This window comes from Euprymna scolopes, chromosome 35 (assembly GCF_053919585.1).
Source record: "Euprymna scolopes isolate OS-2025 chromosome 35, ASM5391958v1, whole genome shotgun sequence".
NCBI lineage: Eukaryota > Metazoa > Mollusca > Cephalopoda > Sepiida > Sepiolidae > Euprymna > Euprymna scolopes.
In genome coordinates, this window is record NC_136516.1 from 11577993 (window position 1) to 11604132 (window position 26140).

Genomic DNA, 26140 nt, shown 5'->3' on the forward strand with positions numbered 1-26140 from the left:
CAGCGTCCCAAATTATATCTTGCAAAATATTCTTATTTTTGCTATGTTATGCTGGTTATCTCCGTTGACATAAGCGCCCTTCCATGGAACCATGATTTTAGCAGGCGTTTTTTTTTTTTGGGGGGGGGGGTCTTTTTCTAAATGTGCACTTCAAGTGCGTAAATTATTATTAACACATTAGTGGCCATTTTTTTTTCATATTGGCATTCTATTTTTTTTTTCAAATTGTTTTTTTTTGTTTCTTTTTTGGGGTGGGGGGCAGGGAGTATTTTCATGGGACCATGAGTTTTGGTGTCCATGTTCTATTAAAAAAAACAACAAAACAAAAAAACCATAATTGTCGTACATTTAATAAAAAATGTAGAAAAAAATAATAAAAATTAAATTTTCGGAGGTTTTATTTCAGCCTTAGGGTCTTATGTGTTTTATATAAAAATAATTGTTATAAATTTTTGTCTGTTAAATAATTTACACCGTAGAAATACACATTTACCATGTGTTTTTTTTTTATATAATCTGGTAGATTAGTGACCATTAGATAATCTGATGAAAACAATTGGAGTTTGTATTACTGTACACATAGATTCGAAAAAGTTGTCAAAAAACAAATATATAACAAATGAATGTTATCAAAGGCAAGATAAGTTACTTTTCTACCAAACTGGATATATTTTTCGTGTTTTTATTCAATGTAACATGTTTATTCAGCTCGAAAAGCATACAGTGTTTACCGATGTATGTATTGGAACATTCAAGATGGCGCCCGACACTCTCTTTGACACGGTAAGTTCAGGAAAAGATGTTATAAATAATAAACTAGAAAAAATACTGTTAGAAATTCGCTCATTATATGTTACCGTGACATAAGTTGACATATATTCGGTGTTTTTTTTAATAGTATTTTGTCTAGTTTATTATTTATAACACCTTTTCCCAAACTTACCATGTTAAAGAGTGTCGGGCGCCATTTTAAATTGTCCAATACATCGGTAAACACTGCATGTTTTTCGAGCTGAATAAACATGTTACATTGAATAAAAACAAAAAAAAAATGTGTCCAGTTTGGTAGAAAAGTAACTTATCTTGCCTTTGATAATATTTATTTATTATATATTTGTTTTTTGACAACTTTTTCGAATCTATATGTACAGTAATACAAACCCAAAAATTGAAAAAAAAAAAAATAATAATAAAAGTCGAAATAAAAAAATTACAGACTGGTGCCAGGTTCAACTTTGGATTTGCACCCATTTTTGTCTTTTTAGAGAGGGGGACTGGATTTTACCATTAAAAATTGACGATCAAACCTTCTTTGACCTCGGCAAGACTGGTTAATCACAGCTGCGTACACGTTTTGGTCAATGGATATCAACAAAAACAATCCATAATTACGTTCTGACATTTTGTTTAAAAATGGCGGACCCTTAAATAAGATCAAGGGACATTACTGAGTTTGTCATAAAAAAATTGATCGCACAACTCTCCCATAGTTCTCCTCTCGCAGATGTTCTCATGATTCTACTTTCGATTTTTTCGCTTACATGCTCCTATTCCGAATAAAAGTAATTAAATAAAAAAATCATTTTTCTTATTTCCAATTATTTAATCAAGTAAAAATGCCATGTTTTTTTCTTCTCGATTACTAAATTTATAAAGGCTATTTTTTTAAATGGTATTTTCAAGGTCAATTCAGTTTCTACGATATTTTTGTTTATTAAATTGTTAGGTAATTTGCTAGAATAACTTTTTAAAATTTAATCTGAAAAAAAAAAAAAAACTTGAATTTTTACTTGATTTGAAATAAGAATAATGATTTTTTTGTTTTAATTTAAGAATTTTTATTGTGCAATAATGTATATCAGTAAAAAAAGCAAAACATTGTTAATGAAAAAATATCACTGATGTCGGCCAGCTGCCACGAATTTGAGCGAGAACAAGGGAAAATAGGACCAGAGAGGCATTGCTACAAGAGAGTCAAATTATTCTTTAAAATGAGATTTAAAAATTACTATATTACGCTATTGCGTTTTTGATTGCAATATTCGATTTGGAAATTTAAAAAAAAATGTCTCCAGAGACAAGAAACACTGAGACATAGACAGGAAGTGATAATGTAATTTAAGGAATGTGTGCGAAAAAGAAAAGGAAAAAAAGATGCCTTTTTTTCTTTTCTTTTTTTTTTTTACACTATCCCCTACCGTGTGTGAAACTCTGAACATTGATAATTTAAATTTCTCATTTCAAATTCAAATTTCGCGCCATTCGATTTGAATATTTCAAAGTCATTGCGGTGAGCAACTGACTCCAACCAAGGTAAGAACACGCTTCATCTTTTCAAGATTTCATTTTTAAACTGCGTAATTTTTCAACCGAATTAATTGGATTAGTTACTTGAAAAATGGTAAATGACGTATTCAGGCATTTAAACATATGTGTGTGTGTGTATGTGTATAGTTTTGTGAAAAACAAGAAAACTCTGGTTTATATTACTGTACAACACATAGATTCGAAAAAAGTTGTCAAAAAACAAATATATAACAAATAAATGTTATTAAAGGCAAGATAAGTTACTTTTCTATCTAACTGGATATGTTTTTAGCGTTTTTATTTGATGTAACGTGTTTATTCAGCTCGAAAAACATAGTGTTTACCGATGTATTGGAAAATTTAAAATGACGCCGATTCTATCTTTGACACGGTAAGTTTGGGAAAAGGTGTTAAAAAAAAAACTAAACAAAATACTGTTAGGAACTCGCTCAATATATGTTACCGTAACATGGGCTGATATATAATCGCTGGGTTTTTAACAGTATTTTGCAAATAGTTTTATTTTTACTCCTTTATCCAAATTTACCGTCTCAAAGAGAGAGTCGGCGCCATTTTAAATTTTCGGATACATCGGTAAACACTGTGTTTTTCGAGCTGAATAAACATGTTACATTAAATAAAAACACTAGAAAATTACCTAGTTAGGTAGAAAAGTAACTTATCTTACCTTTGATAACATTTATTTGTTATATATATATATATTTTACAACTTTTTCGAATCTATACAGTACAGTAATACAAACCCGAATTTTTTTTTAGTATACTTACGTGTGTGTACAGTTTCTAATACAATAAATTGATCCCCCGTATTAAAACCTCTCGACGAGAACACGCCCACCTCTCTTGCATAAAGAATAACTTTTATTACTTTCTTTCCACCGTAAACACTCACTTTTAAAATGACGACTCGAGTATGCTGAAAACGAATATCACATTTAAATTTTACGCAGACAAATAGTTTTCTAGATATTAAGATATTTTTTCCAATGTATTACTAAATGAATTTCAGTGGCCGTCGCTATTCTTAACATAAGGGGGGGGGTGCAGTTGTTTTCTAACACGCATGACTCATGCGTGTTAGAAAACAACTGCACCCCCCTTATGTTAAGAATAGCGACGGCCACTGAAATTCATTTAGTCGTTTTCTGGATATTAAGACATGACCACCAGTGGATAATAAAGGTCTTAATATCCAGAAAACGACTTATCTATGCAAAATTTAAATGTGATATTCGTTATCATCATACCCGAAAACCCACATAATCAATCATTGTAAAGTTTAGTGTTGAGGTGGATAATTTTTTAGTGTTTTTATTCAATGTAAAATGTTTAATTCGGCTCGAAAAAACAGTGTTTACCGATATATTTGGAAAATACAAATGGCGGCCGACTCTGTGGTGAACACGTTAAGTTTGGGAAAATGAGTTAAAACTAAAAACTACAAAATGCTGTTAAAAACCAACCGAATATATGTCAGCCAATGTCACGGTAACATACATTGAGTGAGTGCCTAACAGTATTTTGTATAGTTTTATCTCATTTTCCCAAACTTAACGTGTTCAACAGAGAGTCGGTTGCCATTTGTATTTTTCAAATATATCGGTAAACACTATGTTTTTCGAACCGAATAAACATTTTACATTAAATAAAAACACTAAAAAATTATCCAGTTTGGTAGAAAAGTGACTGATCTTACGTTTGCTAACATTTATTTGTTATATATATATACATATTTATTTTTTTTTTGACAACTTTTTCGAATGTATGTGTAATACAACAAAAACACAAATAAAAAAACGTTACTTCCATTAACACTTATAGCGGCAATGCTCATCCATAGAATTGACTCTTCAGAAAATAGTAAATACATGAAATGGTGACGTTTCTGTTATTGTGTAAAACGCTGACGGTTTACACACAATCACGCATAAAATTTTAATCAGGGCTTTCGTTAAGATTGACATTTCTTTGTTTACAAAGCCATTCGGCGGAAGTGACGTCAGACAAACAGTATGTATACATTGTAGCTTAAAAAAAACAACAAAAAAACATGAAAATAGTTTCTTCAAGCAGTCTTTTATTTGCACTTTAATAAAATTATAACCTTTATACTAAACACATGTTTATGCACCGTGTTTTTTTAATCAAACATTAGATGTTGAAACATGAAAATAGAACTGTCATAAAAAATATTGTATTTTTCAAATAAATGTTTCATGGGAATCTTCTATAGTACTTTAAAATGATAATAAATGAAAATTAATTGCATTTTTTCTTTGATGCGGCCCAGTAAAATTTGAATTTTTTTAATGCGGTCCTTTGCACTGAAAAGTTTGCCCATCCCTACATTATCTGTTATATATTTATTCTCTTCACTTGTTTGTTGGCTATTGTTAAAAAGCTCTTTAAAATTAATTACAATTTTTGGTACAAGTCCAGAATTTAATTAAAAAAAAAAAGATACAGGAAAATCTTTGATGTACGTACCCGTTACTGAATGAAAATATATTTCCAAAAATCATATAAATTGATAAAGTCTTTTTTTTTTAACTAAAAAAATCTAATTTTCTGAAAAGAATTGTCTCATTAAGCCATATTTAAGTTAGACCCCCCCCACCCGCCCCAGGAACCTCTCCAGAAATAGATCCAAATAAGCTTTGTAATGGCTTCAATAAGATATTAATCGCTAAAAATCGCTAAAAAATTTTTTTAATTGGTACTGCTTGGGCGTTGAATTCCATGGCGACCAGCAGAAAAATTTAATGGGTAAATGTTTACTTTAACTACAACAGAACACCGACCAATAAATTTTTTTTCTTTTTTTTTTTTTTTTTGAGGTTTTCGGGGTCGCTGACAACGAATCTGATATTCAAACTCGTCGCAAATTTACCGTTTGTATGGTATTAACCCCTGAACCCTCGCACTACACCACCCGTCCCCCCTGCCCCTGCCCCTCCTCCCCACCGCCCTACCCCCAATGTAAACATAATTTTTATGAAAAATTAAACAGTTCTTCTGCTCAGTGTATGCCGGCTCGTATATTACGGAAACAAACAGTAAATTAAACTGCAGAAGCACCTGTTAAATATTGTACAAGTTTTATAATTGACCCCCCTCCAAAAACAAAATAAAAAACGAAAAATAAAAATGCTTTTGTAAACGACTCGTGAAAACTTAATTTTTTAGATCAATTAAAAAAGCATCAAAAACTACGTAACACAGAAAAATGAACCATATTTTGTTTTTGAAAACTTTCGTGTTATTTTAAATGTCTGCTAAAAAACTCTTCCGCGATGTGGCAAGTCACCTTACTACGCGCGTCTATGCACGAACGCATCATGTAAGAATAGCATAAACAATGGCGATGAGTTGGCACAAATAGTGCAAGGGTTCAGAGGTTAATACCATGCAAACGGTAAATTTGCGACGGGTTTGAATATCAGATTCGTTGTCAGCAACCCCGAAAACCAAAAAAACAAAAAAATAAATAAATAAAATTCTATTGGTCGGTGTTCTGTTGTAGTTAAGGTAAACATTTACCCGTTCAACGCCCAAAGGAGTACCAAATATTTGATCATTATGTGATTATTGGAATATGAAATTTGGGTTAAATTTACGTTCCGCACCCCCGTGTTTACAAAGCCGTTTGGCAGAGCAACCAACGTATTGGCAAATTTTTAGGTACTTATGGCCCAAACTGTTCAGAATGTACCTGTTTTTGTTTTTTTAAAATGCAGATATAAAAATAGAAGTTTTATTCAACCGGTCTTTATTTGAACTTTTATAATAAAACTAGCATTTCAGCCCGGCGTTTGGTTGTGTATGTTGAGCAAAAAAAAAAAAAAAAAAAGGTCAATTTTTTTTAACTTTGACCCCTATTATGACCCCTTAATATTTATTGTTTTGGGCTCAAATCAAGTTATCAAGTTAGATCCATGTCCAAGGAACCTATATCTAAAATTTCAAATGTTTAGACCCAACATTGTCGGAGGAGTTTGGTAGAGTTCGCTAAGGTCAAATCGTTGAACTTTGGCCCTTTAACAGCCAAATTTCTGGCCGAAAACGGATGACAAAGATTTTCCCAAATCTCAGTACCCTGTATTTCAAATTTCGAGTCTGTAGACTGAAAATTGACAGAATTATTGCGTAGGTAAATGTACACACACAGATACATGTTCACTTTTATAGATATAATAGATTATAAACTTTATAATATGTTTATGAACTGTTTTGTTTATTAATTCACATACTGTGTTTTTTTTTTATATTTTCGAACTATTTTTCCCCAATAATATTTTATGAAATATTTATTTTTTTAATTCATGTAGTTTTTTTTTTTTTTTTATAATAAAAATATATTATGGACTGTTTTTTATTTTTTTATTTTATATTTATTAACTGTTTTTTTTTCCCCCCAATAGTATGTTTATGAACTGTTTATTTTTTATCAAACAAAAATAGACCTTTTATAATGAAATATATATTATGAACTGTTTTCCAAAAATCAGGTGTTGACGATAGTGCGTCTGTTCTTTTGTGTGTCACGCTTACATCCGGGTCGTTTATTTGTTATGTTCTATTTCTTGTCATAAATAATTTTACCAAGAATTCTTCACAAGTTTTGGTTTCGGTTTCGACTATGGCTTATGGAATTCAAGTTTATATTTTTCATAAGTTTTTATTTCGGTTTCGATTCAAGCTAATGCACCCAAGTCATATATATATATATATATATATATATATATATATATATATATATATATATATATATATTTTGAAATCACAACTTTATAATATATAAAAATCGATAGAACATTAACTGTTTAATGATATATACGAAATCTGCAAGAATTAAAATATAATATTTAAGCGTACTTTACGACCGGGCTTTACCGGACGTTTGTGCTAGCTTAAATAAATACTTTTGCAGTTTTAACAAAAAGGCTACAATATTATCAAAGCATCTCTATTTATACTGAACATCTACAGAATGCTAACACCGATGTATATTACATATGAATGAGTCCCTTGTGGAATTTCAACAGGTACCGCTAGTTTTTATAAATAATAAAGTATAAAAATACAACTTTTATAATAAAAGATAAACGTCGATATCGGAATACTAGGCACTACCATTTTTATGTGAACTTTTCCAAAATGTACACATGATCTGGTGACGTCATCAATTGATGTGCTTGATGCGAGCCACGGCGAACGATTGTTTTTTCTTTCTTTTTTTTTTTTTTTTTTTTTTAACTATTATTTACTACTGTAATTTAATTCAATTAAAAATTTATTTTACATTCAAATAGTTTACTTACAGATTAAATTACCGAAATGTAAAAAAAGATGTATCATTATTGTTAGAAATAATTAAGTAAAATCCGGTTTTTTTTTTTTTCCATTGGGGGTAGAAAACAATACAAAAATAAAATGTTACGTGACTTTTTTGACATCTACGGAAGAGCAGAAGGGACAATAAAATACTTTGTTAGTTCACTACACATATTATTTGTTTATTTAAGTTTGCGATACTTTGGAACGATTTAAATTATTTATATGGAAGAGCATTTCCCCCCCCCCCCCTGAATGCTATTTGGGAATAATTTTCCATTTTACCAGTTTAGTGCCTCCGACCACTTCATTAGTAATGAAGTGGTCGGAGTAGTAATGAAGTTCATTACTACTAAAATTAGAAACAAACGTTAACGAAAGAAGTTTTTAAAGTATCTAAAATTGGAAAACAAAGTTTAATAAACTTTAAAATTAAACGATTTGCTTCTCCTAGAGGGGTTGCCTTCACCACGGCCTACGGTAGCCCTCTCCACCCCACATACACATGACAATAAACACATGCGTACATACAGATGTACGCCAACATACGCATGCATGTGCACACACATGCAACCATAATCACGTAGAGGCACACATATACGCACACATATACATATGCCTATACATACGTACACACACATATACATGTAAAATACACATGAAGGAACATTCCAAAAGTCATACATAGTAAGGTGATTAGTGGCTGGACCGTTTTTGTCCCTTTTTTCTCCTTTTTTTTTTTTTTAATAAAAAGTTTGTTTTAAATTTTTCCAAATAACTCAACATACAAATCGACGAAAAACAACAGTCCAATTGATATGATTTACAGACGCTTGTATTTTTTTAAAATTTTTTTTTAAATAAAAAGTTTGTTTTAAACTCACACATATGCAGTACATGATAATGATTATGGTTATGTTGACAAATTCACACATAATTTTCCAAATAACTCAACGTACGAACATACATACATACATATATACACACATTTTCGCTTTTATATATATAGAAGACTAGCGGGGGTACCTGGTGTTGTCCGGGTGTTTGGAGGTGTGTGTGGTTTTGGGTAAATCAAAACACCCAGGTGTTTGTGTCCGGGGGGGGGGGTAAAATAAAAAAAAGTTTTGGTAGGTAAGTATGAGGATCGAACCCAAACCCTTGAGGCGAAGTTGGAAATTAAAGTGTTAAAAAAAAACGTGCGACATTAACCACTGGGCCACCGTGAAATACTAACGGAAACACGTTTGAATTTATTTAATTACTTAGAATTGGCAGGTGCGCGTTTTAATGACTTAATGAGGTCGACTTTGACTGCAGGATAGTATTTCATTTACTGTGGGAACGCTTTTTTTATTTTTATTTTCCCAAGATGTCGTCGGGGGGGGGGGACCAGCTCCCCATGTCCAAATTGAATAGCAATTGTCTGATATAAGGAAAATATTTTCACATTGATCAAATCTGATTGCTTTCGGACATTTCCGGCGATCGTGACCGGAAAAATACCGCCAGAATTAGTGTCGCTTTTATTATACGAAAAAGCCTAATCCACATGTGGCGAGCAAAAACTGTTGAATATTTATCTTCCCAAAGTCGAGCATATTAAATAGACAGGTGATCTCCGTTGTTAACTCGTATATATTATTTATATGTGATGTAAAAGTTTTAAGAAGTTGTGAGCTGACAGACCGCTTCTCGGAAAAAGCCTTTCTTGGACATACACAAAAAGCGAACATACATACACACATTTTCGCTTTTATATATATAGATAAGATATATAGAAGATTTTTAGTGATCTTTTAAACCAACGCATCTCAGGTGAACACATTATTGCGTACTTATGTATTATGGCGAAATTAATATAAATTCCAAAAAATCACGGAAAATTATTAATGCTAAAAGTATTTTAAAAAAAAATCATCCACAATTACATTCCCAGATAGCACTTTTAAAGATGGCAGACACTTAATTTAAGCCAAGAATTATCTCCCTTGTTTGTGCAACAGAATTGGTCACACAACCCTTTTACAGTAAAACGTACAATAAAACTTGATAATTCGATAAATTCTATTTTTACTTGTAATTATTTTTCTATTTGATCAATTTTCTGTAATTTTTTGAATTTATACTAATTTGATTCTGACAACCAGTCGTAAGTTTTTGATTGTGAACTTCAGTGTTTAATTTTATAGCTTATCTGTATATTTTCTAAGTTTTTAATTAGGTTTGGCACAAGGCCTAGGATATGAGCCAACTAGTGAGAATCGATGCTTCAGAATTTATGTTAGCTTAAATCCCAAGCTATTGTGTTGTGTGAATATATCAATTTAGTTTTCTAGAGAAATATTAGAATATGGATTGACTTACCTCCCTTGTGTGACTGACTTGGCAAAAGGCCTGACTCTCTCTCTCTCTCTCTCTCTCTCTCTCTCTCTCTCTCATCTTTTTATGTCTCTCTCTTTCTCTCTTTTCTTTCTTTTTCTCTCCTCTATCTTTCTCTATTAAATGGAGAGGAGATATCAGATATTAAAATATGGATTGACTTATCTCCCTTGCATCTTAAAAGAACGTCTGAATTTTTCCTTCTCTATCACTCTCACGTACTCCTTCTCCCTTATTTCTTTCCTCTTTATTAAGATATGAATGTATGGATATGATATAGAGAGGAGATATGAAATATTAAAATATGGATTGACTTACCTCCCTTGTATCATTGCCGGGACAGAATGTCTGAATTTCTCTCTTTCTATTTTTTTCTCTTTTTTTTTTCTATTTCTCTTTCTATTTCCTTTTCTCTTTCTCTTGCTCTTTTTCTTACTTTTCTCTTTTTATTTTTCCTTTCTCTCTCTTTGTCTCTCTCTTCTTTAAATAATCTCTAGTATTTCTTTTCTCCCTTTCTATCTCTCTTCTTCTTGTTTTGATTTAAATAATCTCTCTCTTCTCCCACAATTTCTTTTGATGTGCCAGTGAATTATTTGTTCTTTGATACGACAGAGGTACATGTGAAAATTCAAGCTTTCCTTTGATCCCAAAGCACCAATTAACCATAATACTTGACTCGTTTGTCTTTTACCTCCAATTCAAGCCACAAATTATTTTCTCATCAACAACTTACATAAAGGCAAGGAGTCAAGATATAACATACAAGTCAGCCATTGTAATTCATTTTATCTACCGACATTGCCCGGGAGATTTTATTTTCATGCTTGTTGCACTTTTTTCTTCTAATTATGTTTTTTTTTATTTTTTAAATCAAAATTAAAAAAAAAAAAATTTTTTAAACCATTTTTTTTTTTTAAACAATTTTTTTAAAACAAAATTTTTTTTAAAGCAAAATAAAAATAAAAAAAAAAATTTTTTAAACCATTTTTTTTTTTTAAAACAATTTTTTTTAAAACAAAAATTTTTTTAAAGCAAAATTAAAAATAAAAGAAGCTATTTATAAAACAAAATGAAACAAAAAATGCAATGTTAAAAATTTATATTCTTCGGGCTACTATTTTCATCTTAAGCATTATTTTCACGTTTTGGCTGATGTAACCTCCAACCTTCTTCAGATGTATCTTGTCTAACTCAAGAATCTTTCTGTCAAACTTTGGAATTTGTATGGAGTTTCAAAAGGAACTGTTTATTTAATCCATGGGGGTGGCATGTTTTTTTTCCGACAGCCATGAAGGTAGAAGTTCTAAGTGATTTGTGATTGTATTCTTAGTATTATTGTACTGAGTATTAAACCTTCAATCTCTAGAAGAGTGTTACTTATAATTGAATTTTTCCTAGTAGTACTTTATCCATTACGCCATGGGTTCTTGTGTTTCAAGGTTCAGTCCTTAATGCATGCTACCACCATGAATTAAATAAAGGGTTTCATTCAAATCCCATGAAGATTCCCGAGTTCGACAAGAAACACATGAAGAAAGTCAGAGATTATATCAGCTAAAACGTTAAGAAAAAAAAAAAAAGCATTCAAGGTGAAAACAGTAGTCTGAATAGTTTAAATTACTAATCCGCATCTAAAAAAAATCAGAAACGATGTTGAAAATTAAATTTAATTATTGTGGGTATGAATTATTGAATTAAATTATAAAACTAAAAATGTATTTAGATAATGTTGACTTCAAAATTATTTTTAAATTTTAAAAAGTCATGAAAGTGATTTAAAAAAAAAAATTATTCATTTAAAAAAAAAAGAAATCTCTATATTAAAATTGACTCTTCGTGCCTGTGTGTTTCTTGCCTCTATGTAACTTACACATTATTACTAGTATCTGTTCTTCAGATGCTGCACTTCAATTTTTTATTCTCTGTCAGTGGATGAGAAGTCCTTCACGAGTGAGACAATTTTAAATTTTTGTTCCTTTTCTCCACGTTAAAAAACCACCCTGGTGTCTAACTCTGTCCTGTGGGGAGGCATTGTAAATAGGAACTTACACATTATTTTATTTTTCTGCACTATCAGCCAAGCTACATCTGTCCCATCACCATAGTGTTGCACCATGTAATTGTTTTACAAGTGCTTTAATGAAATGTGCTCTGATGAACTTGTAACATTTGTGCCTACTCAACATACATACTCCAGACTCACTCTAGAATCAGCAAAATCTCACCCTCCTTCACTGTTGAGATCCTTTGGACTGCTACATTTTGGAATTTCCTTCCCTAATTGTACTAATCTATAAAAGTTTAAATGTAATGTGAACTGACATTTTCCTGCTCAATGCCCCACAGTCTCCTGTTAGACACGATTCTCCAAAAATAGCTATTAATGTCCCAAGTGACAAGATATCTCATTCGGGGTGAAAAAGTGTAAAAACAAAAAAAATTTTTATTATTAATCAATTAATTTATTGAAATCAAAAATGAAATAATAAAAGTCCTTTTAAAAAAATACTTTAAATACAAAATTAAATCCTCCAAAATGCATTTCAATTTTTTCAGAATAGTGGATTCACACATCTTAAAAATATAAAGTTCATACAAAGTTTCTGTTAGATTTTAAAAATTGTAGATTTCGATGTTGGGGTTATTGAATATGGAGTATTTTTATAATAAAAAATGCTGTTGTATCAAGCCAAAAAAAAAAAAAAAAATGACAACATCAATCCGGTCAAAGAAACTTTCCCAGGAAAAAAAAAATTATTCCAGTTAGAATCAGCAGAACCTAATTCATAGATCCATTTTTATGTCAAAACAGAAAACTGTGACAGAAAAATTGAAAAAGATTCAACATATTTCGTAATATGGTTCTGGCATCTGATTGGTTCCTTTTATATCACTGCTGGTTATAAATATAATCGTGCAAATTTCTGTGGTCATATCCATACTTATTTTTTTTTTAATTCCAATTTCATTTTTTTTTAATTCCAATTTTATTTTTTTAAATTCCAATTTTATTTTTTTTAATTCCAATTTTATTTTTTTTAATTCCAATTTTATTTTTTTAAATTCCAATTTTATTTTTTGTTAATTCCAATTTTTATTTTTTTTAATCCCCACTCCAACCAGGTGACAGATCATTTGATTTGACAGAAATGCAGGTCTCCTTTTGAAATTTTCGAAAAAGGTGTATCTATTATATAAAAGATAGTTGTCTGTGTGTATGTATGTGTGTTTGTATGTTCATCTAAAAGTCAAAAACTACTAAACAAAAATCCACAAAGTTGGCATATTCTTGATTGACATTGTCCCAGATGAATAATATTTAGAAAATATTATTCATTCTCTGGGGGTCAACTGGGCTAGGTTTTGTTGGGTGGGGAATCAGTTTTTTGGTATTACGTGCACTAATTTAACAAGAAAATTCTGATTCATGACTCACGGAATCTATTATATAAAGCAGAGCTGTGTGTGTGTGTGTGTGTGTGTGTGTGTGTGTGTGTGTGTGTGTGTGTGTGTGTGGAGAGAAGAATGGGCTGGGTGGAAGAGAAATACATGGTTGTGGAGAGAAGTTTCAATGAAAATATGTTAAAAAAAACTTCTTGCCCCGGGAAACACTGGATAACCCTGCTAGTAGGAAATAAAGCATTCGGATCTGCACCACTCTTGAATGGTGGCAAATCAGTGTTAATAAAAGTTATACACTTTTTATTGAAAATGAATATCTACTAATAATAATGTGGTGGCATGGAATGGCCACTAATTTAAAAAAAAATTTTTTAATGCTTTTTTAATCCCATTTCTATGCAACATGGCCTACAATAATGAATCAAAAGAGTTGTATAACATCCTCATTGCATATTGCCATAAATATTGGTTTTAAGTAAGTTAGCCATGCAATATTGTTTATTGTTATTAAAAAAATGTATACGTTGAAAGCTGTATAGTGTAAATGTGGTATTTTGGCGAGAGAAGAGTGATTTTTGGAATTAACTAGGTTAGCATAGTTAGCTTTAGTTTGATATGACTGCCCTTCCATCCTCCCTTTTTTCAGTCCTGTGCCACATTTTTGTAATACACTTAAAAAAAAAAAAATGGTATATCTACTACTAATAATTTTGTGGCCCAGAAAGGTTCCTAAGAAAGACACAGACATGGATATGGGTTACAAAAAAGTATTTGTATTCAGAACAAAACAGAATATACAGAGAACAACAGTCGTAGCACTTAACACCAAGATGATGTGCTAGGAAGTATACACACCACCCACGGGAGTCGATACCATAAAAGCCACTCGAGAATAAGGGTTAATGAATGTAAGGTGGTAGTGTAGTAATTGTTAATGGTGTAAATTGGGTAGAATTTTGATTATTCAAGGGGACTAATCAACAAGAACTTGTTTACATTGGACTTGAAGACTACAATATTGTAATCAGTCAGGAAGCAGGCTAGCAGAACAGTTTTCCACAGGCGGGCAGTTCTAGAAAAGAAGCTTTGTTCATAGAATCTGTGTTTAGATTTAGGTACAGATAAAGAGTGGGGGAATTGTTGATAATGGTTGTAGCTAGTCAAGTGCTTTTTGCAACATGGCCTACAATAATGAATCAAAAGATTTGTATAGCAGATAGAAGACCCTTTTGATTGGCGAGTCAATGTATCTGCCACAGTTTAATAGAATATACAGAAGACAACAGTCATAATAATAGGATATACAGAGAACAACAGTCGTAGCACTTAACACCAAGATGACGTACTACAAAATACACACACTACCACAGTTTAATAATAGGAGGATCTTTTTACTGACACTTTTACTCGTAAATATTCATCATTATTTGTATATAAACTTATTATTTCTGTTGCATATTGTCATAAATATCGGTTTTAAGTAGGTTAGCCATGTAGTATTATTTATGGGGATTGAAAAAGAGAAATAGATGGTTGGGGAGAGAAAGATAAGGGGAGAGAAGTTTTAATAAAAATAAGTTAAAAACTTCTTGTCCCAGGCAACACTGGATAACCTTGCTAGTCGTAATAATGGAATATACAGAAGACAACAATCATAATAATAGGATATACAGAGAACAACAGTCGTAGCACTTAACACCAAGATGACTTACTACAAAGTACACATACCATCACAGCTTGGAGGATCTTTTTACTAACACACTTTTATTCGTGGTAAATATTTATCATTATCTATATATATAAATATATATGTGTATGTATGTTCACTTTTTGTGTATGTCCAAGAAAGGCTTTTTTTCCGAGAAGAGGTCGGTCGGCTCACAACTTCTTAAAACTTTTTATATCACATAAATAATTTGCTCGACTTCGGGAAGATAAATATTCAACAGTTTTCGCTCGCCGCATGTGGATTAGGCTTTTTCGTATAGTAAAAATGGCACTAATTCTGGCGATATTTTTCCGGTCACGATCGCCGGAAATGTCCGAAAGCAATCAGATTTGATCTATGTGGAAATATTTTCCTTATATCAGACAATTGCTATTCAATTTGGACAATCCCCTTTTTTAACATCTTGGGAAAATAAAAATAAAAAAAGCGTTCCCACAGTCCCGCCGTCAATGTTGACCTAAAACGTGCACTTGCCAATTCTAAATGATTAAATAAATTCAAACGTGTTTCCGTTAGTATTTCACGGTGACCCAATGGTTAACGTCGCACGTTTTTTATTAACACTTTAATTTTCAACTTTGCCTCAGGGGTTCGGGTTCGATCCTCATACTTACCTACCAAAACGTTTTTTTTTTAATTGAGGCCACTTGGGGATAAGGGTTATTGCTTGTACAGTAATCAATGGGATAGTATCGTAGTAATCATTAGTATTAGAGTTTTGATAAAGTGTCTTACTTAAGGGGGCGGTTCATCAGGAATTTGTTTATGTTGGACTTGAAGACATTCAAGTTGTAGTTAAGTAGGAAACAGGCAAACGGAAGAAAGTTCCACAGGCATGCACTTCTAAGAAAAAAGCTTTGTTCATGGAATGTACGTTTTGATTTAGGCACAGATAAAGACTGGGGAAAATTATTGACAGTGGTTTCAGCTAGATGGGTGTTTATCGTGAAAGATTGGCGAGAGGGGACCAGAGATTGGAGCTCAGACGAGCACTTGCTATGGAAATAACAATAAAACAAAGACAGGCTTGCAACGTCTCTTCTGTGGGAGAGAAGTTGCAGAGAAGAGAAAAAGGACATCCCTCACTAAGCCACAAAGTCTATTTTGTACTTTATCAAGGCAGGATAGGCTGTTTTTAGCAGCTCCTGCCCAGATGTGGCAGCAGTACTTGGACATACTTGGCTTTTATATATTCTTTTTTTTTTTTTTTTTTTTTTTTTTTACACAGTGATCACCATTTATCAAGGCCCGGAAGCCACTCAGGGATAAGGGTTATTGCAAGTACATTACGTTAGTGTGGAGATTTGATGAAGTGTTTACTTAAGGGGGCGGTTCATTAGGAATTTGTTTACATTGGACTTGAAGATATCCAAGTTGTAGTCCGGTGGGAAGCAGGCAGACGGAACAGAGTTCCACAGGCGTGCAGTTCTAAGAAAGGAGCTTTGTTCATGAAATCCGTTTTGATTTAGGCACAGATATAGAGTGGGGGAAATTTTTCACAGTGGATTCGGCTAGACGGGTGTTTTTCGTGAAAGATTGGCGAGGGGGGACAAGAGATTGGAGTTCAGACGAGCACCTGCCATGGAAATAACGATAAAACAAGGATAGGCTCGCAACGTCTCTTCTGTGGGAGAGAGGTTGCAGGGTAGAGAAAAGGGCATCCCCCACTAAGCCACGAAGTCTATTTTGTACTCTGTCAAGGCAGGATAGGCTGTTTTTAGCAGCTCCTGCCCAGATATGGCAACAGTATTCCATCCTTGGACGTACTTGGCTTTTATATAGATAGAGAATTACATCAGTAGTGAGATATCTTCTGGAGCGGTAGAAGGATTCCACCATCTTTCCAGCGACCTTGGCAACAGACTTGATGTACGTGTTCCATTTCAGATCAGGCGTAAAGGTCAAGCCCAGAAGCTTGTCAAAACACGGGGCCTCACCCAGACGAGAGCCATCCATCACAATTGATGCCAGCTGGGGATCAGAGCGTTGATGATGTAAGGATAGGAGTTTGGTTTTGGATGCATTAAAGGTAACCAGCCACCTCTTCCCCCACTGAACCACGTGCTCGAGATCAGAGGAGAGAGAATCAGAGAGAACTTTGTCATTTACAGCCTTTGATGTGTTGCCGTAGATGGTCGTGTCATCAGCATAGATGTCAACGAATGATTTAAGTAGATAGAGAATTGCACCAGCAGTGAGATATCGTCTGTTTTGTTGCCCATTGTTGTTGAAATTTTCGATTTTATGCAACAAGAAAGATATTTGGAGGATTCTACTGCCAATAGCTCACATTATTTCAGAGCTTTCATTTTCCTAAATGAGTTGCCCTACCATGGCTTCAAAGTCTGGTCTGACCCACTAATTATATCCATCCTTTCCCGGTGTATCAGTAAAAGTGATGACGTAAAATGAGCGTGTTTATGCTGACAAACACTGTACAAGCAGCAAGTGGGTGGGTGGGTGGTGGAAGTCACTTTTTTTTTATTGTTTTCTTTATTAACTCCCCCAACTTGCGTTTCGACTCTGATTCTCTGACAGGCAGCAAATATTTGGTAAGCTGATACTTACCCTTCTGCCGTCAACCCAGAATGAAGAGGATGTTTGACGTACATCTACCTCTGCTGCAATACATATTTGATAGCTAACCCCCCCCCTCCCTAACTAATCCTGTATCTTCATAAAACAATGCCTCACTCTCACAAATATATATATCATACTAGCAGGGAGACCTGACGTTACCCGGGATTAAATGATGATCAACAAATGTTTCACACTCGTATATTTTTATTGTCATCGAAATCGGTGAAATGGACCATTTTTCAATCAAATTGATTGATTGCCTGTTCTAGTTGGGGACCCGTCGCAGTACAGCGAGAGGAAGTTCACATGTCTCTCGCATTTACTCCACAATACATTGTAGTCTACATTGCACTGTAGAGAACTTACTATTGATTTTATAAAATTATTTTTTATATATAATGGATTAATTTAAAGTTTAAAATGCAAAGGTCGAGTATCATACTTCAATTGTGCTCTAAACAGAAACATTCATTTTGAACGCACTCTTGTCATATCAAGGAACCTACTGTTGATTTTATATGCCTGGCCCTAGCGCTTGTGCAGTGGAAATGGCTTGCATTTAAATTTAAAATGAAAAACTTAAGTATCATTTTGAAATTGTGCTTTAAACAGAAACATTTATTTCGAATGTGCATCTGTCATATCAAAGAACCTACTGTTGCTTTTATATGTTGACCTTTTTGGCTTGTGTTGTAATAAAATTTCTCAAATGCACTTGTGATGTTAGGCTGTGTAAGATGTTAACTTGGGTCCAAATCACATGTTCCTTCTTTTATTGTATTATTTTGATTATCAAATATCGAAAACATTCCACTACAGAACCTATCTAAGAACACTGCCAAGCACAGAGAAGGAATTTTATAAAGGTCAATCAAAATAAATGTAGAGAGGACGTCTGTTCACAAATCGTAGAGATTATGATCTAGGAAGTATAACGAAAGTTCTAAAAAATAGTAATGTGGTCGAGAGCCCCCCCCCCCCCCAAGAAAAGCCTTTCATGGACATTCAGAAACGCATGCACCACTTTTGCCTTTTATATATATATGGATAACAATATATCTATCTTGTCGGTGACCATTATGAATGGTTGGTTGTTAGGAGGGAGATGTACACACTGGAATTTGACGGAATTTGACAAGTTGATTCTTCTTAGGCCAGAAATCATCTATTAACGATGATATCCGTTTTGATTGTTATTATATAACCATTTGTGACCACCTGAAAAGCAATCCTTTGGGATGGTATTGTTACTTTAACCATGCCCCAACAAAGTTTTATTTATCCATTGTCGTTTCACAGGATTGACCTGACTTTGATTACACCTGTGTAACCCTTTGCCGAAAATTACCTTTTCAAACATCATACTTTTAACTTATCTTCTTTTTGACAATTGATTGATTTTGTTGTTTCTTCACAAAGTTGTCTGTGTCAAGTTCATAATTTTTATTCAAACGACCATTTAGTACATTTGATAATTATTTCATTGTTCTTGCAAATGCACGCTTTTGTCAAATTGATTTTTCGGTCCACACAGCCTAGGTATTAAACAAAATGTCAGGTTCATTTAATACATTTGATAATTATTTTGTTTCTTACATATGTCACCAGATGCATGCTTTTCTTACATATGTCACCAGATGCATGCTTTTGTCGAAATGATTTAGTTTAAACAATGTGTGAAGTTCATCATTTTTATATTAATTTATTTATTGTGGACTATTATTCTCATCTTTATTAGTTATTGTTTCATGATGTTTTGGCCAACTATTTCTCTGGCCTTCGTCAGGTGGTAACCGCGACAGATAGGAACTTCGAATCTCCTAACTGCATTCTCAGACATCATTGCCATCCGTAGTTGTTGTCTCAATAATGAATTCCAATTAAAATAATATATTCATAATTTTTATTCAAATGACCATTTGGTACATTTGATAATTATTATACATTGTTTCTTTCATTTGGCTAGGTGCACGCTTTTTCAAAATCATTTCTAGGTATTAAACGGTATATCATATTCTTAATTTTTATTCAAATGACCATTTGTGGTACACTTGATTATTATTATTTTTTTTTTACATATGATGCCAGGTATACACTTCTGTCAACATGATTTGGTACACGCAGCTTAGATATTAAACAAGATGTCAGACTCATAATTTTTATTCAAATGGCTATTTGGTATATTTAATTATTATTTCATGTTTTTTTTGCATATGTCATCAGGTGCACGCTTTTGTTGAAATTATTTCTCTGTACACATAGCCTAGACACCCAATATTACTGCAACCCATAACTGAAACTTAAAAATTTACGTTTATTCTTCTTATCTGGTTTTCTTTTCTTCTTTTTCTGCAGGTTGTGATCCAAGTGTGTCCGTCACAAGGTCTGATCGTGCAATTACAAAAAAACGTGGACGCAAAGAATCAGCACGATATAAACGCAAACACACCAGGTCATCTAAAAAGCTTGCAGGAATCCATTCAAGCCTCCAACTTAATCCGAATCATAACGTTGTAGCCGATCAGCAACAGCTTTTAGACAATTCTATTTACAACCGGTCTTTTGTAACATCCTACTACAATATATACAACTTCTCTAACATCCAACCTTCGGATCATTCCTTTCTGAATGACGCATTTGCTCTTGAACCGAATTCAGAAGCACTAAGTTCTAACAAAAGGGTAATTAGGTCTTGCCGAATCAATCAAAATAAAAACAAATCTTCGAGGAAGCCGAAAATAGATCCAGAGTTTTCATTTAGCAGCGATATGTCCGCTGGCGGTTACATAAGTAATATCACCCAATGTCTTTTATCGACATCCGAGTATGCTTTCCAAGGAGACCTTCTACAATATGAAGACGACTCATTTGAAAGGTTGATATGGGAGTCGAAACTGAACATGCAGCATTTTGAAACTATCGTTAACGCCTCCAGCAAGAGTAGATGTGGACGTGCGAGAAAACGAAAGAAGAAAGAAAGTGATACTCTGGCGCCGGCAGACTCTAAACGGCTGGTACGGAATTCTGAACCTCGAGCTACAACCTCCTGTTCTGCTGATCTGAAATGTCTGCACTGTTATCAGCATCCGTGTCATCTGACGGACTCGAGAGCATATAATGGTAGCTACCCGGATCTGAAGAAGAAGTGCCCTGTCTGCGGTCGGATGTTTACGCGCTCGTGGTTGCTTAAAGGTCACATGAGGACCCATACTGGTGAGAAGCCGTTTAAGTGTACGTATTTTTCGTGCAACCGAGCCTTTGCCGACAAGTCAAACCTGCGATCGCATATGCTGATCCACACCGTGAAGACGAAAAATTTCCTCTGCGACAAATGCGGCCGTGCTTTTGCCCAAAAACGGTACCTCCATAAACACATGCTTGAAGTGTGCCGATCCGATTGCAGAGAAGGAAACGGTCCTATGAAGGAAAAAAAAGCAAGTTCCTAGTAATAGCCATGGTGGGGGGGGGGATCATAAAAAAATTTCTGTTCTTTCTTTATGGGGTGGGGGGTCATTTTTGTAAAAAATTAGAAAAAAAAGAATTTTTAAAAAAATTTTTAATAAACCAAGAAAAAAAAAATCATTACGTTATACTTTAAAAAGTTGAATTGTCTCCCTTTGAAATTCTTAAAAAAAATTAAAAGAAAATTTCTGGTGCTGGTTAAGATAGTCAACAGATTGATTTTTAAATATATGGTTTTATGCCAAAACAACAGTACGTCCATAAACATATGCTTGAAGTGTGTTGATTTGATTGCAGACAAGGAATCGGTCCTATGAAGGAAAAAAAAAAAAACAAAGTCCTAGTAATAGCCATAATGCATGATGGTCATCATGGGGAGTAGGGGCAATCATAGATTTTCTTCTTTCTGTTTTTTTTTTTTGTCGTTCATTTTCATTAAAAACAGAGAGAAATTTTTTTTTAATTTCTTAATAAAGCAAAACAAAAAATCATTAAAAGTTATAGATTTTAAAAATTTCTATTGTCTCTCTTTGAAATTAAAAAAAAAAAAAATGAAAACAAAAAAAAGTTTGGTGTTTGTTAGATAGAGTCGACAGATCGATTTTAAAAATATATGGTTTTAAGCCAAAACAGCAATACTTACTCAATTGTCATGTCGAAAATAGTAATATATCCAAATGTTATGAAAATTCATTGAATAGAACAACTGTTATTGTGTTTTTAATAAAACAATGTTTATCACTATTGGCTGAAATAAAATATTAGCCATTACACTTGCGAAAAGGGAGATAAGTATGTCCCCTGTATTAACAATCTTCAAGGTGTTCACATCTAGGAAAAATGCAATTTTGCCGTATTTTTCGTAAAGATTATTTTTAACTATAAATACTTCTCTACTCAAAGAACTTTTGTAATTTTTGGATATATGAAGTGCCTGCGACAAGTTTCCAGACATTTTTTGTGTGGGCACATTTATTGATAGTACACACATAAAACTTTAGTCCACTTCAAAGTAATCTCCGACTGCAATGCACTTGTACTATTTCAACAACTTCTGGAAGGTCCCATGGAAGTCCTTTTGTGTGATCGTGTCAATGACCCTCATCACAGCCTCTTTCATCTCCTCAATTGTCTTATCATGATAGCCTCTAAAGTTTTCCATGAACTTGGGGAAAAAATAAAAGTCACAGGGAGCAAGGTTTAGGCTATAGGGAGGATGAGGAACAATTTTGATGCCTATCTTCGTCCTGTGACAAGGATGGAGTTGTGGACTGGTGAATTCACACAAATCTTTCGCATCTGCAGTTCCTCGCAAATGTGTGTACAGTTCCACACTGACATCAAACTGTGCACTTATTGTCTCTAAAGACACACGACGGTCCTTATCTATGAAATTCTTTATTTGGCCAATCAGCTTTGGTATTCTGACTTTACTTCTCTCACGCCTCTTGTCATCCTTACAGACTGCCTTCCTTGAATCTCTTATACCACTCAAAAACTAATGCTCAATTCATACAAGATGGTCTAAAAGCATACGTTTCTGGCGCATTTTTCCAAGTTCAAAACAGAATTTTATTGCATATCGTTCTTCTAAAGTGTCCTCACGTCCGGATTACATTTGGAATTTAGTACGGAATCAGTAATTGTATTGGAATTGGGAAAAATATTGCAATAATTCTATCACTAATACACTCACAAACACACACACATGGACATACATGATGGTCGTTTTAAAGCCTCTTATTCTTTTTGTTTTTTAACTCAAAAAGTTCAAGATCTATGAAGACGGAAGTGGTACCATTAAAATGAGCAACTTTTTGTGTTTCAAAATTTATTTTTCTACATTCTTAATGCACTTTTATCAGGAATTGCTTTCTTAGAGTCCCACACCGTCAATATCTGCAAGAGAGAGATGAAACTTTCAGGTCATGAATGCATAAGTTATCATAACAATGCAATTTGCAATTCTCTCTCATTCATTCCAGTGAAAAAAAAAATAGGGGGTATTATGTTTGGAACAGCCCTCGTGTACGTGTGTGTGTTTATATATATATATATATATATGTGTGTGTGTGTTTTGTGAAAATGTATGCCTTTGTTAATATTTTCTCCTCTTTGCCTATACCAATCCCTTTTCAAATAAAATGTTCTATGTTTGTTAAGATGTACCAGCAGAGCATATTTAAATGAACAACACATTTGATATATTCAAAAGTCAGAGTTTTTATTCATCTTAGCAATCAATATTTTTTTTCAAAATGAAGCACTTTGGTACTTCTTACTGATCTGTTTCATTCACAAAAAACAAGATGGCCGTCCAAAGAATATGTAAAACAAAAAATTCAGTAATAATAATGAAAAGTATAATACTATTCTGTGATATGTTAATTAGTATATAGAAGTAAAGATGCATTAAAAATAAGCAGCTCAAAGTACCTTTGGTGCTAGACAGATAAGAGGAAAGAAACTTTACCATACAAATCTAAAAACTCAATATATATATATATACATATATTATATATATATAGTAAAACCCCGGGATACAACAGTAATCTGTTCTGGGTTGTGATCATAAGGTGAAATTACCGTAAATTTATACAGTACATATTAAAAATTATTAACAAAATACAGTACAGTATATAATACACATGTATATAATCAAATAACACTATAAATAACACCGTAAAGTGGGGCAAATATTGTAGCTTTGATCAATGTGGAGTTTTGATCAATGTGGAGTTTCTCCTTATATCAGACAATTGCTATTCAATTTGGACAATCCCCTTTTTATGGGGAGCTGGTCCCCCCCCCCCCAACATCTTGGGGAAACAAAAAATAAAAAAAAAAGCTGCACCCCCCCAGTTAATAAAATACTGCCCCGAAGTCAAAGTTGACCTCATTAGGTCATTAAGTATAGGCACCTGCTAATTCCTTAATACTTAATACTTAAATAAATTCGAACATGTTTTCGTTACTATTTCGTGGTGTCCCAGTGGTTTTTTTTTTGGGGGGGGGGGTTCACACTTTAATTTCCAACTTCACCTGAAGGGTTCGGGTTCGGGTTCGATCCTTCATACTTACCTACCAAAACATTTTTTTTATTATTTTACCCCTTCCCCCGACACAAACACTCGAGCAATGCCGTGTACCCCCCCCCCCCCCCCGCTAGTATTTAATAAGACAATTTCATTTTGATTATCTAATCTGTGATTTAACTCATTTAGGCAAAATGGGCATGAGCGTTAGTGTATGTCTGTGGAAGGCTTTTTGCGTCGATTAGATTCTGCGAGAACGTTTTCGCATGCTTCCCAGATTGTAATATCTCTCATTCGCAAACGGACATTGTCTCTATCTGTTTTTTTAATTGGGTTAAACAAAAATTGGAACCTATCAAGATAATCAGGAGTTCAATAAACTAGATAGAACAGTTGAAAAAGTATTAAAAAAAAAAAAAAAAAAGATGATGAAAATAAAATTGAATGAATTACAATTATTTATTGATTCAAATTCAAACATGGAATTATTATAAAGAAAAATCCTTAATCCATGGATTTTCAATTTTTATTATGATTCACTTAAAAACTGATGGCATTCCATGGAATCTGGGTGACATAAAGCCTCCCCAGACTTCCGGTGTTTTCTTTTTTCTTTTCTTTCTTTTAATTAAAAAGAATCACAACTTTTTGTCAAATAGAACTAAAGTGACACCAAGTTTCTTTGATGCAACTGCATTATTATTATGATTCGCTTAAAAACCGATGGTATTCCATGGAATCTGAGTGACATAACAGTCTCTCCAGATGTTCAGCATTGGTTTTTTTTTTTTTGTTCTTTTTTATTTAAAATCTTATAATTTTTATTATTGAAAGGATTACCGTTTATCAAGGCCAACTGCCACCCAAGGATAAGGGTTTATGTTCAACTGTCATTGTAACTCACCTCCAGCTCCATTATGTTAATTTTTTTATTAAAATTTCTTTGTTAACTACAGTTTTTGTTTTCTCCATGTGAGATTTTTCTTTCTGAATAAAATATAAATTTTTATTTTTATTTCTGAGGTTTGAATTTTTCTTTTTTGTGTTTCAGCAAGTTTCATCCATTCTAAATTTCAATTATTTGCCAACTGAAACAAAAAGTGCTCAATATCCGGAGAATAGCTTCTTCTCTTTGTATCCCTTCTGCCGAAATATCTGATGGGAAGGTTGTCGCATACTGTTTTTTTTTTTTTTGAGGGGGGGGGGGTAATTACATTTTTGTGTCTTTATCCATTCTTTTATTTTTTAACATGGTGTGTAGGTAACAATGGAGTTGATAGATAATAATGAAAAACTGCTCAATATCCTTACCTACTGATGTTTGTATCTTTAGTCAGCTTTTACTTGCCGATTGGTGGATCCGTGCTTTATCAATTGTTAAATATGGTATGCAAAACTCTTTTGATTGATTGCTCACGATCTATTTAGCATCTTTTATTTTTTATTTATGGTCCTTGGGCAATGCTGGATAGCTCTGCTAGTCTATCATATGAAGGACAAATATCTGTTTATATGTCTGATTAAAACTTGAAAAATACACATCAAACTCCCAGAAAGTTTTTTATTTATTTATTTTTTTTAATTGGCATAACCATGGATGTATAATATCTAAAATAAAAAAAAAATTATTTGTTGGTTAAATGGTTACTTAGATATACACATATTGTTTCATGTTATTATATAGTCTGTTTTCCAGCCACTGACTAAACGGAAGTAACTCTGTTCTTTTATATTTTTACAGTTATTTCCCTTACTCAGGTTGTTTGTACGTATATCCAGGAAGAGGAATTAGCTGGGCAAAAAAAAAAAAAGAAAGAAGCAGGAATATGGTGAGGAAGAAAGAAGTGTGTTACACTTTTTGCCCCAGGCAATGTTGGGTAGCCCTGCTACT

At 33.0% G+C, this 26140-nt stretch overlaps 1 protein-coding gene across 1 annotated transcript in view; it reads left to right on the top strand.

The window, feature by feature from the left end:
• LOC145259685 (uncharacterized) overlaps positions 1-25264 on the top strand; it is a 30401-nt gene extending 5137 nt beyond the window's left edge. The window contains exon 2 of the mRNA XM_080117353.1: positions 20108-25264. Within this exon, the coding sequence (XP_079973479.1) occupies positions 20108-21198 (1091 nt within the window). The 3' untranslated portion in view covers positions 21199-25264. The remainder of the gene's footprint in view (positions 1-20107) is intronic.
• The last annotated feature ends 876 nt before the right edge of the window (positions 25265-26140 follow it).